General features: G+C 37.3%; 1 protein-coding gene across 1 annotated transcript in view; it reads left to right on the top strand.

Moving 5' to 3' along the window:
* Irag2 (inositol 1,4,5-triphosphate receptor associated 2) overlaps positions 1-14,954 on the top strand; it is a 111,642-nt gene that overhangs the window by 67,359 nt on the left and 29,329 nt on the right. Inside the window, exons 19-23 of the mRNA XM_026392360.2 lie at positions 2,142-2,203; positions 3,316-3,396; positions 3,952-4,048; positions 6,232-6,379; positions 7,439-7,514. Of these exons, the coding sequence (XP_026248145.2) occupies positions 2,142-2,203; positions 3,316-3,396; positions 3,952-4,048; positions 6,232-6,379; positions 7,439-7,514 (464 nt within the window). The remainder of the gene's footprint in view (positions 1-2,141; positions 2,204-3,315; positions 3,397-3,951; positions 4,049-6,231; positions 6,380-7,438; positions 7,515-14,954) is intronic.

The raw sequence follows: 14,954 nt of genomic DNA, 5'->3' as shown, positions 1-14,954 counted from the left end.
TAATTTAGACAGTGCTGTACTAACTCATTATTTCTTCTGAAGCACAAACTTAGTTTGATAATTCTAAGACAGAATTCTGAATTTGTGTTTTAGTGATACACAACCCTCAAAAACATGATGGCCACTTCTGCAAGCTTTGTTGCTCTTTTGAATATAGGTCAGGAGGAACACAGGGTCTTATTTCTTAGACATTGATTTTTTTAAAAAAAAATAACTCATGAGTTCTAAGTATTAAAGAGAAAAAATTTTAATCCTTTTATAAGTTTGAAATAGTTTTAATTTTATTCTTTTGAGTACTGGTGATCAAACTCAGGGACACTCAATCCCTGAGTCACATCTCCAGCTATATTTTTGTATTTTATTTAGAGACAGCTTCTCACTGAGTTGCTTAGTGCCTCATCATTGCTGAGGCTGGCTTTGAACTTATGATCTTCCTGTCTCAGCCTCCCAAGCCTCTGGGATTATAGGTATGTGCCACTGCGCTTGGCTTGAAATTAAAAAAAAAAAAAATGGTATTGTGGGCTGGGGTTGTGGCTCAGTGGTAGAGTGCTGTCCTAGCACATGTGAGGCCCTGGGTTCAATCCTCAGCAACATATAAAAATAAATAAAATAAAGGTATTGTGTCCAACTACAATTAAAAAAAAATAAATATTAAAAATCTTACTGGCCGAGGAGATACTTGGTACTATGCAGTTTAGTTGAAAAATAAACTATTTTTACAAAAAAGTTTGCATAAAATATATTTTTTACATAGGTAATATTCTATATAATTGAAGATTTTATATAGAATTTTTATACATATTACTAATATTTTCATTGCTCAGAATTTTTTCAGGTTTTTGAGATATAAAACTGTGGGTCTATAAAACAAGCAGTACCAGATTGCTGTGTGTTTTGGACACCAGAAGATTTGCTGTTAATAATTTTCCTGACTCTTAGGGATTTTTTAAAAAAATAGTGGTAGCTATTAATATGCTTCCATCTAGCAGAGCTCCATCCCCTTGTTTAATTTTTGCTTTGAATCTTCTGTGGGCTGAGAAAGCAGCCGAGCTTGTGAGAATAATGTATAAATTCAGAGCCCAGTGTTGGTGATGTGTGAGATTTTCCACGTGAGTAAAGGGCATGAATATCAGTGTCTATTTTGGTTGTTGAAAGATGTGGTCTATTTTCTCATTCTTAGCTATATTTTAGAGTATGGATTGTCAAATAAGTATGTTACTATTTTTTTTTTAAAGAGAGAGTGAGAGGAGAGAGAGAGAGAAAGAGAGAGAGAGAGAATTTTTAATATTTATTTTTTAGTTCTCGGCGGACACAACATCTTTGTTGGTATGTGGTGCTGAGGATCGAACCCGGGCCGCACGCATGCCAGGCGAGCGCGCTACCGCTTGAGCCACATCCCCAGCCCAGTATGTTACTATTAACTTAAATAGCTATATCCACCACCACCCACCCCCATTTCCATGATTTGAGAGATAAGACTTTGAAAACTTACTGGGCAGCAGATTTTAGTTAAAGCACATGTTTCTAACGTCATGGGATAGCACACTGAATCCACTGTTGTCCTGTGGATCTGAACTTGGGTCCATTGCTTGTCACTCATCTCAATCCTCTGGATGTCAGTGTTCTCGTGCTCTCAGTTTAATTTATAAAATTCTGAGGTTGTAGGGCCCTAATTCTAGGGTTCAAACAGAGGCTTTAATGGACACCAGATTCCTGTATGGTGGGAGGTTGGCCTGAATGACTCACTAAGGTGTTTTTCTTGTTTTGTGGTGTTGGGGACTGAATCCAGGGCCTGGCACCTGCTAGTCAAGAGCTCTACCACTGACCTGACCTACATCCCCAGCCCTTGTATTCTTGTTTTAAGATTGAATAAATTCTGTGACTCACTTCAAGGAGGCAGATCACTTGTGTCTATCAAGGTTAGTTTTAAATACCTAAGGGGGAGAATGGTGGAGCTGCCACAGCCTATTTCTCTGTCCCTAAGTCTTAAGGGGCCAATGCCATTCTCAGAAGTCAGTTGTCGTCTTCTTTCCTTCAGATTCCAAATGCAAAGCCATTACAATTTTATAAAGCGATGAAATAAATGATGGGAAGGGGATTTAAAATGGTCATATTGAACTGGTTGTAAATTCTCTTCATAGCAACTATTGAGGTACTTCGAAAGCAGTTAACTGAAGGACAACACCATGGCTTTCTGTTTCAGGTAAAAATCAAACAAACAAACAAACAAAACCTGTGTGATATGTGGGGAAGATTTATAACTTGTATTAGGTTTTGAAATTAATGTAGAATATGGAGTGGTTTTAACCATTAAATTAAATAACCAACTTAAAAGAAAAGACTTTGGTAGACTTTGTTCTCTTGTTCACAGAAAGTGTTTAGGAAAACGAGGGGAGAACTCACATCAGTGAGTGGCTCCTGATAGCATCTCCCAAAGAGGAAGCATTTCAGAATTTGCCCAGCCACTGCATCTGTTAGCAGAGAGCCAGTTTTGTAGGCACCTCCTATCTGATAGGAAGGGTGTATTTTTCAATTTAAAACCATATGCTAAAAGTTTTGAGTACCAAAACTTATAATATTATAAGTATTAAGTACCAAAGTATTGAGTACCAAAACTTATAATATTATAAGTATTAAGCTTTCAATACCTTTCTGTCTGGATATCTCAAGAAATCCATGGTAGAGCTGAATATATTTATTTCCCTTATGATGCTTGGTGAATCTCCTTTTTGGTTCATAAATGAAGAACATAAGGGAACAGAGAGATTGGCACTGGAGCAAGGAGATGAAAGAGGGAAGAAGAGTGATATTTGCTGGTATCTCTTTCCAGGGCATAATGTAGACAACATCTGTTTAAGCAGAAAAAAAAAAAAATTCACATAGAAAGTCTAGGCAGAGTGCCTGAAAAGCCCCTGTTTAGCAGGAAAAAAAAAATCTCCATATCTAAAGAATTCTTAATCATCTCAAGAACACCAATAAAATTGTCTATTGTAATGTCACTCCCATAAATATGCATCTGCCTCTTGGATTAAGACCACAATTTTATTACTATAAAATTTTCCTAACACCATTTTACTACTCCAAGTTATGTCTAAAAAGCTTCCTTGGCTTCTGCCTAATTTCAGTGACAAAGCCATTCAATTCCTGGTTTCTGATCTTTGAGTTTTACTCCTAGATCAATGAATGGGTAAAATACCCATTTGCAGTGACAAATAGGTTCCCTGAAGTAGAGGGCACCCACCTCTGCTGGGCTTTGCATCTTGGACCCTTTCTACATTTCATCTTTCAATACACTTTGCCATTTTCTGATTACAGAGGTTTTTAGATGAGGAATTTTCTCACGATGATCCCCCGTCCTGCCCAGAGAAAATTCAACCATCTCTTCAAGAAAAATTGGTAAGCGTAAGCTTTCTGAAATTATTTAGGTAGCAAACATGGATCAGTTGCTATGGTAAAATAAAAAGTTGAGTTCAGTATATATGCATAGCCCAAGGATTCCAAACACAATACTTTTCTTTAAAATATATTTTTTTTCCCCCTCTCATACACATAGTATCTTTTGGTTGGTCCAAGAAGTACTAATATTTTAAATTTTTTGACTGTGGTATTACAAGGAGTTACTTTGGCTTGTCCCTCATGCTTAACTCTTCCCTCAGAGGCTTTATTTATATCAAAGTGTAAACTATTTATTTGGAGTTGCTGATGCAAGTATTATGTTAGATTACTGAACTGTGATTTTTGAATGAGTGTTCTAATTTACTCATAATGTATATCTTTTGATCAAAAAGCATAAAAGCTTTTCACTTGACATCATTCATTTTCTTTCTGACTTCTCTCACAGGACCATTTGAGACCAGTGATATTCTTTCTGCTTTGGAAGATAAAGTATATTAGAAAATGTTTTATGTTATATTCCGTTAGACAGCTAATAATACTTGGTTTTCCATTCAGAAGCAGTGTTACCACAAACCACACAGTAGTCAAGAGGCAAGAATTCATCACATACCCCTGACCTTGAAAAACACATGCTGGTATACGCCTCTTCTGGGTGAGCTTGGGTTGCCCCTCCTCCAGTACCAGCTGAGATATGCTTGGGTGGGGGGAGGGATTGTATTGAGAGAGGAATTCTTTTTCAAAGGGCAAATAATTCATTACAATTTTATTTGTATAGGAAGAATTGTTGAACATTTGGGTATTTATTTCTGGGTTCAGTCAGTCAATCAGTATGTATTTGAGTACCTATTCTGTGCAAGGCAACATATTATGTATAATAAAGAATAAGTGCTGGGTTTGGTGTTTCATGCCTATAAACCCAGCAGCTTGGGAGGCTGAGGCAGGAGGATCACAAATTCAAATTCAAACTCAGCAACTTAGCAAGGCCTAAGCAACTCCATGAGACCCTGTCTCTAACAAAATACAAAAGGGGAATGGGGATGTGGCTCAGTAGTTAAGTGCCCCTGAGTTCCATTCCCAGTCCTCAAATAGCCTACAGATTAGTGGGAGACAAGACCTAGACTCAGAGATGAGAAGTAAGAGAGTATCCCACAGAAGAGGGGAGTGTTGAACCAGGCTTTGAGGGATGGGTTGGGTTTGGTGAAAAGTGTGAAAAAAAGTATTTTGATGGATGAGAATGACATGGACAGATGAAACAGAATAAAAAGAGAAGAACACAAAAGCCTTGTGTTTGAAGAAGAGGCAAAGCTCATTGTGGAAACAAGAGGGTTTTGGTGGAGATGCAGAAGGAAGTTTGAAGCAAAAGCAAGTTGAGGATCCAGTTGTGAACTGTTACTGAATGCCAGGACGAGGAGAAAGAGCCCTAACCTCGGAGATGCTCCACAAAACCCAGATGCAGTCAAAAGCAGAAGTTCATGCTGGTTCTGGAATGATAATAAAAATGGGATGCTCATCAAATAAATTTAAGAAAGATGGTGGTTTGTGGATCATTGAACTACAAAAGGAGAAACTGCTACCACCACGGATGGAATTTTCATTTTCAAAATTTTACAAAATTTTCATTTTCAAAATTTACAAAATTTTCATTTTGTGTCAGGCACTAGAATTTTATAGATTATTTCATTCTTGATAACTCAGAGATAACCACACCCAACAATAAGTCAGCACTTAAAGAATACTTGCTGTGGGTAACATATCTGTAAACTCATTTAGTCCTCACCACAGCCTAAGAGTGCAGATGCTAATGTGATTCCCATTTTGTTTTATTTATTTTTGCTGTGCTGGGGAGGAATCCAGGTCCTGGTGCATACTAGGCCAGCACTCTACTACTGTACCCACCCCTCTGTAACTCCCAATTTTAAAGACCAGGAAACAGATACCCAAGGCCAAGTATCATTCTATAGAAACATAAACTAAGCCTCAGAGTGACAGAGATATTTACCCAAGGTGACACAACTGGCATTTAGCAGATCCAAAATCAGAACTAAAAAATTGTGCTTGACTCCATAGCCTTTGTGTTTTCCTTTAAACTGCTGCATCCTATACCCACCTAAAAAGATGGTTTCCCCAAAAGACTGGTGTGTCATTCTTTGAGGGATGTTTTGATGAAATCTAATCACAATGTTTGATATTTTTCTGCAAAGTTGTTCAGGAAAGGGTCAGATAGTAAATATTTTAGGACTTTCAGGCCGTACAATTTTTGTTACAACTATTCAACTTTATTCTTGTAGCACACAAGCAGTCATGGAGATGTATGTGGATAGGTGTGGCTATATTCTAGTAAAACTTTATTTACAAAAACAGGCAGCTGGGGCTAGGGGGGTGGCTCAGTGGTAGAGTACCTCCTAGCATGTGAAGGCACTGGGTTCATTTCTCAGCACCACATATAAATAAATAAAATAAAGGTCCATTAACAACTAAATATATATATTATATTTATATAAATAAATATATATAATATATATATAAAACAGGCAGCTGGCTGGATTTTGCCTGCTGGCTGAAGAATATTGGCCCTCTAGTTGTTTAGGAGACCAAGATTATCTGTCTTCCACGCCTCACCTTTTTTTTTTCTCTTTTTAAATAAACATTTGGTATTTCCACCCCCATGTAACCCAGCATCTTGGGCATTTGTTAAAGTGCTAATAGAATTGGGTTGGCTTTTGCTTTCACATAAATAGTTCTGCCAATCAAGTCTTTAGGGAGGATAGTTTATTCTTTAATGTGGTATGAACCAGAAGTTAATCTCTATTTTTATTCCTTTCTGTTCTACTACAGATGCCTTGTCTCTGGATAGTCTTACAGTGATTCCAAGGCCACAGTTGACATCTTCCTTATGTGTAGCCAACCCAACTGAGGCTTCAAGTGAAAGATCCAAATATGGAGAAATAAAGGATGGTGCTTTGGATGTGACGAGACAACACAAGTAAGTTAAAAGAGGACAATTTACTTTGTTATGAAAAAATAAGGAAAATTATGGCAATGGAAAGAGAGAGGCAGCAATAGGAGATTCAGAAGAGCAAGGTTTATTCAGCACTGATGTGGGCTCAGCAGTCTTCTCCAAAGGCTGAGCACAGCCCTTTGTTCTCAGTATCAACACAGACCTCCAGGTTTCAAGACTTCTCATATAAGTAGCCTGGGTCCCTTTTTCTCTCTCCAGGCAGATTTGATTCCTGCCACAGCTGCTGAGCAAGCATGACTGCAGAAGCAGAAACTAGTAGGTTGCAGCTACTAACAGGAAAAAGGAAAAAGAAACATCTCAGGAAGGACTTGCTGCTTCAATTAGCCTACTCTTTATGGGTAGCCTATTCCCACTGCCTAACATTTTAATTGGTTAGATTTTCATACCCTGAGATTATAACATCTTTATTGTGGAACTCTCTAACTTTCTGAAAATTTACAGTTGTAAAATAAAGACACTGCTTTTGAATTTTATGATAGTCATTCTAAAATCTTAAGAGACCAATTCAGTTACCCTAGTTTGGGGGCATATACTAAGTACATACTACTAGGTTAATTTAGATGAGTTTGGATTTTAATTCTATTCCTTTCACACTTAAGGTTAACAAGCCTTTGGAAACCTGTCTCTGCTCGCCCCTCCCCCCATTCTCTTTTGATGCTTATTTATGCTCATCTATCTTTTTAAGTATGCAAACTGATCTTCTTTAGGAAAAATGCAGACATGTTAGTGGAGTTTGTGAGGACTCTCTACCCTGGTGAAATTTCCTTTCTGTATTAAGGGTAAGGAAGCCAGACTTTGAATTGCAAATTCTTTATTTTCATTTTTGGCTGGCTTTTCTGTTGTCTGTAACTTCTCTCTGATGAAGGTGGAAGCTATCTTTCATTATGTCTTAATGAAGCCAGGAATTTAATTAGAAATTTGATAGACTGGGTGTGGGGTCGTGGGAACTGTGTCATAATTGGGTATCTGCTAAAATTTTCAGTTTTTCTACTTGTAGTAAATGGCTCTACTTTCCACTGCCAGGTATCCTGTAGGTGGTCCAGACCCAGGAGCAGATCTTTCGGGTTACATCGAGATGAATGACAACCTAAGTATGGAAGTGAGTGCTGTGGCAGTTTACAATTTCATCTTCAGTATTGTCATATGCTGGTCCTGTTCTTTGAGTATTCTTTCTTCTTTCCTTTTAAAAATGTCATGGCTCCTAGTACAGCAAGTATGAATCTGATAATACAGACCTCAGATGAATTAGAAATATCAACTTCTGAAGTGATAAAATTAAAGCTCAGGGACTGGGGCTGTAGCTCAGTGGTAGAGTGCCTGCCTTACACGCGTGAGGACTGGGTTTGATCCTCAGCACCACATGAAAATAAATAAATAAAGATATTGTGTCCATCAACAACCAAAAAATATTTTAAAAAAATAAAGCTCAGTATTTGTGGACTTTCTACTCCCCATGTAGTATGAAATTTGGGTTATATAACCAGAGGGAGATTTTGACAAAGTACAATGAAATTTGTGTTTAGGAGGCAGGCTGGTTTGGGACTTAAACTCACTATTGACTGTAAGTATTATCAGATCACATTGATTCTCTAAGAACTGAAATCAAAGCTAGGCAATCTTTGAGGAATTGGCTCTTTATTAAAGACCACAGAGTAAGGCCATGATCTTAGCATATTCACAACCAATGTCAGGCAGTAATGCTGCTTTTTTACCCAAGAAGAGGATAACGTGAAACAACTTGAGAAGGACTATGGAGGTGGTTAGAGTTCCTTCCTAGTCTGTAGCCTGAGCGTGGGCCCAGTGAGTTCAGTCAAATGGAGCAGACAGTTCATCTTTAGGATCTGGCCATTCATCGCGCGCACACACACACACACACACACACACTTTATGTGTGTGTATATATATATATATATAATTTTATATATATAAATATATAATTATATATATACATATAAAATTCATACATCATATAATTCATTAATTTAAATTGTTCAATTAACTGGCTTTAACTATCACCATCACCTATTTTAAAACATTGGAATCACCTCCAAGAGAAACCCCAATACCCTTTTGCAATTTCCCCTTCCTCTAAACACTCAGCTCTAGGCATTAATCTACATTCTGCATAGATTTGCCTATTCTGGATATCTTATCTTAAGTTGAATAAAACCATATATATACCCTCCTGTGCCTGTCTTCTTTCAATTATCGTTAAGGTTTTCAAGGTTCATCCATATTGTAGTATGTATTTTATTAGTAGTACTTCCATTTATGGTGGAATAATATTGTGTTGGATATCCCATTTTGTTTATCTAACAGTTTATGGGCATTTGAGTTTTTTGACTGGCTGCTGCAAACAATGTCACAATGAACATTAGTGTATAAGTTTTAGTGTAAATGTAGGTTTTTAATTATTTTGGTATATTTCTATCAGTAGAAATTACTGCCTCAGATGGTCACTCTGTTTAATATTTTGAGGGACTAACGGATGGGTTTCTACAGTGGTGGCACCATTTTATATTCCCACAGTGATATCTGGCAGATTCTAATTTCTCTGCACTTCACCAAAACTCCCTTTTTGTTTACAGCCATCACTGAATGCAAAGAGGTATCTCAATGGATTTGGTTTGTATTTTTCTAGTGATTAATGATGTTGAGCATGTTTGCATATGTTTGTTGGTCATTTGTATAATTTGGAGATACTTCCATTCCGATCCCGTGCCCATTTAAAAGATTTTTACCACTAAGTTGTGCGAGTCATTCTTACTCCTTAGAAGTGTATGCATCTGACATTTTTCCCCTGATCATTAGTACCTGCCTTATTGAGCAACTAAGAAGAAAACAAATCTATTTTGCTATTACTTGGTAGTTCTTATGAAGCTTTAATAACGGAAGTTGAGTTTAGGAGCTTACAGGATGTTCAGTTATTAGTAATTTCCCTTTTATCTGGCACCAATTTCACTAAGAAGGGAGAAGAAACAAATATCAGTTGTGTACCAGGCACTTTGTAGGAAAGCATTTCTGTGTGCCATATTATTAATGTTCCTCACAACCTTGAGTGGCAGGTATTCTCTGTTTTTTTTACAAAGGAGACACCTGACTTTGAGGGAGTTATCTAACTTGCCCAACATCACTTGACTAATAAGCAGCAAACCTAGATTTCAAGTTCAGGTTTGTCTAGCTTCAAAAGGACTTGTCCTTTTCACAACCCCTCTGAATTTAGACATTTGAGACATAATAATCACTGTAGTTACCTTGAAAGTGGGTTTTTTGTTTATTTGTTTTGGTTTTTTGGCTAAGAAATGTGCTGCCTTATGAATCTAAAAGGACCTCCTAATCCACTCATTGGGAGAGGTGATGAAGTTGTTTTGTGTATGGTCTTGACACCCATTAAGAATTAGGAAAGATCTGGATCACAAAGAAACTCCTGTCAAATGCACTCAGGGTGATAAATAGATTCCCTGAAAGTTCTTGCTTTCCTGTGATCTTTCTATAGTCTCAAGAATGAGTCTGTTGGTTTTACTTTGTGGCTGAAACCACTGATTCTCCATAGTCCCATTCCAGGTTTCTGCCCCCTGCAGGATCTGTGCAGCCTCATGACTGTGCTCTCCAACCCTCACTGGTCTCCTTCAGCCCCCACCCCATCTCTAAACAAATAATAAGCTTTGTTTCTAAGCATTTTTAATAGAATGTAGAGGGAATTAGAATAATATAAAACATCAAAATACCATAAACCATGCTCATTCCAGCATATACAAACTGATGGCTTGTTGTTGTTGTTGTTGTTTTAAACACCTTGGCTTTAAATGATGATCTTTGCCAGTCCCTACATCCTCATGACAGCAGCTTGACCTTGTGTTCAAATCCTTCTTTGGCCTGGTCACAGCCTAGCTTTCTGCCTTCATTTCCATGGCACTGTCCTGCTATTGTCCCTATTTCAGCCAAACAGGTAGTATCTACTGTCAGAATAAATCACTCCAAACCTGCTTGGGGTGTTTTCTTTGCTCAGAACGTTGTACACTTCTCCATTTGTCAAAATTTTATTTAACTATCAAGGTCCATTTCAAAAATCTACTGTTTCATAAATCCTTTTATGGTAGTATAAAATGTTGGCAGTCAAGTATCTCCAGTTCTTTTTTTTTTAATATATTTTTTTTAGTTGTCAATGGACTTTTATTTTATTTATATGTGGTACTCAGAATCAAACCCAGTGTCTTCCAGTTCTTTTTGAGGTGAAAATCATAATAGATTGGAGTTTGAGAAATCAGGTTTCCCCCCCAATCAGCTTGTATGTGGTTCTGGAAATATCATGTTTTGATGCTTCAGCTTCCTCATTCCTTAACTATTTAACTTCCTTCTTTGAGACCCCAGGAACTCTCTGCCTTCCCTTTTTGCTACCTGTCTCCTGGTTGCATTGTGGGTATTCATTTTTTACATCCTACCCTGTGTTAGCTGATAAGCCTGGTGGAGAATGCCCTTACCTGATCACTAGCCAAAATGTTTCTAGTACTCTGCATGGATGGGTGCACAGTAGCCGCCCATTAATATTTGTTGAATTCTTATTTGTTTTGCAGTCACTTCAGGTTCTACTTAGAACACTGAGGATGATACTCAGAAGCTTCTTTCTTTGGACTGGTGTTCCTAAGGGCTTGAGATTTATTTTCTGCCCCCCCCCATTCATTTTCTCCATGAATTGGGGGGGGGGCAGAAAATAAATATAGCATCTTTCTCACAGGGAATGTAAGAAAAAGTGAACATTGATTGGTATTTATGAGAGGGTCTTTGAGCAAAGGACTCTATCAAGATTAATGTCTCAAAAAAATATCTCATAGGAAAATAATTTGGAGACCTGTTTGGAATGTTCTTAAGAAGAATGAATCTTCTTTATTGACCCAGTAAATTATTTTATTGGTGGCATGTTGGTGTACCTAGGAGAGAAGGAAATAAATTACTTACTGTCTTCATCTTTTAGGATTCATACTTAAATACTTTCAGATGACATGTGATGATATCTAGGATTGCTTCTAAAAACATAGGTTTAGAGGGTAAAAGAATGGATGAAACAACATCCATTCCAGGTGATCATTGTTGAAGCCACATCCCAAGCATATAAAAGTTAGTTCTACTGTCTACTTTTGTATTTATTTGAAACTTATTTTAGTAATGCCTTGCAAATTTTGTCCCCATAGTATAGGCTTTGGAATCAGGCAGGCCATATTTAAGATGGGCTGCAATACTTACTATGTGAACTTAGATAAGTGGCCTAACCTGTCTAAAATTGCTGTGACCCCTGTGGAACAGAGAGATTACTTTGCTTTTGAGTAGTTCAGTACACATGGATATAACACACATACACACATAAACACATGCTATATATACATCAACACATATGCATTTTCACAGCCAAGTTTTAGCCTAATCAGTTGGAAACAAACCAAGTAGGTCATGTTTACAGGAAGATAGTGCCTTTTAATGACCTATTTTCCCACTTGCTGATAAATAGAAAAGCCTTTCCTTTTTCACTGGGTGCCTTCCCAGCATTCAAACATTTCTAAGAATCACCAGAGATGTATTCTAGTATATATTCATGTTCTTTAGGCCTCATCCACTAGTGGGTTCCAGGTGGATGTTTAGCTTCTCGAGAAGTTGTGGGGCAGTGAAGTTGGTCTCATCATCTTGGTGTCTGCTGCCCTTTTTGTTCTCTGCCCAGAGCCCTGCCTGCAACACCGTAGACCTCCATGGAGCTCTGCATCTGGACCTCTGGTGATCCCACCTTCTTTCCTTGGTCAGTGCAGAGGCAACTCTGCCTTCTTGTTCCAGTGCTTTCAGAGAGGGCTCCCAGGGTGGTGTGGTGTTGGTAGGATCCTATTGGGGTAGTTGTGAAAACTATCCTCTACATTTCAAGACACAGTCTAGCAGGGCTGGGAGACAGGGTGGCCAGTACCACAGTTTCCTACTGAGTCTAGTGTTACTGCTTCTTTCAGTAGCTAGATACACTTCCTTGATTCTTCCCCACTCTGGGTCATTTCCCTCTAGGTCCTTAGCCTGTCTACCTTCTCTTAGTGGTTGCTCTTATCTTTACATCTGAAGAGCTACCAAAGGCTTTCTGGCCCTTTGCAAAACAGGTAGTTACCTACTTGTATGTTTCCCTAAATACTCTAAGAATTAAGTTCTACAAAAATTCTATGGCATCAAAACTGATTCTTCTGTCTGATCTGCCTCCACCAAAATATTTTGTGAAATCCTGCTTCATAGTACATACTCAAAATAGTAACGGTAGTATTACCTAGAGTGAGAATTATCAGCAGTGTGGAACTGCTGATAATCAGAGGATGCCTTATAACAGGTCAGGGATCTCGAGATGAATTTCTCTATGTTTCCTTGTGGCTGTTCAAACTTTAAAAAAAAGATCACATATTAAGTGTCTTCCCTCCTTTTAAGGTTCTTCTTCATGTCATTGCATGTTTTTGTGTAAGATACACTATCACTGGGAGAAGATGATTTATTGAGTCAAACCTCAGGATCAATTTAAAAATAACCTCTGAAGACTTTCTGGCCATTGTCCTGTTCTTTCAAGCTATGTGTAGGTGCTGCATTAATAACCTTGGAGAATAAATACCATTGCCAGTTGCAAAATTGGGACGGGAGATATTGACTGATAACTGATTATAAATGAGCCTCACCATGGTAGGTGTGTCCTGTAGATCTTAGGGTGTGGTGTTCTTTTACTTAGAAATTGCGAGGAAAAAAAAACTATGAGGAAATTTAGTTTTGTTTATGTTCCAGGGTTTCTAATAATTTATTTTTATTTTTATTATTTTTTAAACATTTTTAGTTGTTGATGGACCTTTATTTATTTATTAATTTATATGTGGTGCTGAGAATCGAACCCAGTGCCTCACACATGCTGGGCAAGCACTCTAGCACTGAGCCACAACCTCAGCCTCAGGGGTTCTAATCTTTTAAAGTTCTATTTAACATTCTTCCTCTTTTCAGAACATTTAAATGTACATAAGTACAGTTTGGAGTAAGTCTAAATAGATTCTTGTTTCATTTTTTGTTGTTGTTGTTCCCATGTTAATCTATTTGACCAGCATCAACTGTCCAAAGAGACCCAATAGTAAAAATTATATGGGTAACATAAATTTTTATTAGCACAAAGATTTCTGATCATAAAATCTATAAAGCAGCATTTAATGTAGTAGTCCTGGAAGATTATCTAGGCTTATTAATTGTTATTACAAATCTCTTATTTCTTAGTATTTCTTTGTATTTTTCTATTAAAGTAATCGTGTGTGTGTGTGTGTGTGTGTGTGTGTATGCAAATGTGTGTGTATGAATGAAAGAGGCTTGTGTTTGCTGACCCAGCCCATGGGAGAATCTATCTCACTTTGTTCCATGAGTGCTTGGCTACTCCACCCTATATTAAGCTCTTGTTGTCAAGAGCAGATGGGCTGGACTGTGAGTTTCCATGTAAATGTTATTCAGGTTAATATTTGAATGGCTTGGATGGGAAGGGCATTCTTCCTGCTGTGCTGTCAGCATGTGTTAGATTCATTGACTTGAGCCAACCTTCCACATGTAAGTCTCTCATCTGAGCTGTCTTCATCAATTTCTTGGATTTCTGTGGGTTTTACAGACTATCTCTTTCAATCTCTGCAGGTCTCAAAGTTGGTGTGTGTGAATAGATGCTTCAGCAGGCTTGGTTGGGATGCTGGTTTGAAGAGGGTAACTTTTGATGCTAGAAGAAGAGATCCCACTGTGGAAAGTTTTTGTTGATTAGCCTACCCCCAACCCCATGCAAGAAACTTTGAGTATTATATCTACAACTTTCACTAACTAGATCCTAAGTTTGAAACAAAATTTGAAACTTCCTTTTCGCTAGTTATTCTTGAAAGAAGAAAATAGTGTTGTTAGAACGAATTTATGAAGTTAGAATTAAGATATGTTGTCTGTGGGGTTGTTTTCTGATCACTAAGACTTACAAAGTTTCATGAATTGGGAGTAATATCCACCTGCTTACCTTGTAACTACTCCAGGGAAATGAAGAGATATATGTATGAGGTGTCTTCAGAATCATATTATTATTTGTTTAGTCAGTAAATATTTCACATTTATCAAACCTCTTCTCCATAAAATGCTTCATTGTAAGATATAGAAAAAAGAGGCCATAAGAATGGCATGATGGCAAATGAGACTCACTTGTAACATAATGGAGGCCCACTAGGTTTTTGCTATGGTTATTGTTTTGACCTTAAATAGGATAATATTAAGCTCATTTTATAAAAGTTTTACAAAAAATTATGTTTCATTTTCCTCTATTTTGGAAACCAGCTTAGTGAAATGACAATGATAACTGAATTCTCTTTCCCACTTCTTAAGTTCAAATATGACTATCCATGAACCTGGTAAGTACAAGATGAAATCTTTTCTGATAGCTTTTAGTTATAGTGTAATAATAGTATTTCAGTCCATGCATAGTAACCATGTTTTATATTTTGTGGAATGTTCAATGGACTTGATTTTTTATTAAGAAATG

Source organism: Urocitellus parryii, chromosome 5 (assembly GCF_045843805.1).
Source record: "Urocitellus parryii isolate mUroPar1 chromosome 5, mUroPar1.hap1, whole genome shotgun sequence".
In the NCBI taxonomy this organism is placed as follows: Eukaryota; Metazoa; Chordata; class Mammalia; order Rodentia; family Sciuridae; genus Urocitellus; species Urocitellus parryii.
The sequence above is the reverse complement of the archived record's forward strand: the minus strand, read 5'-3'. Positions and strand labels throughout refer to the sequence as shown.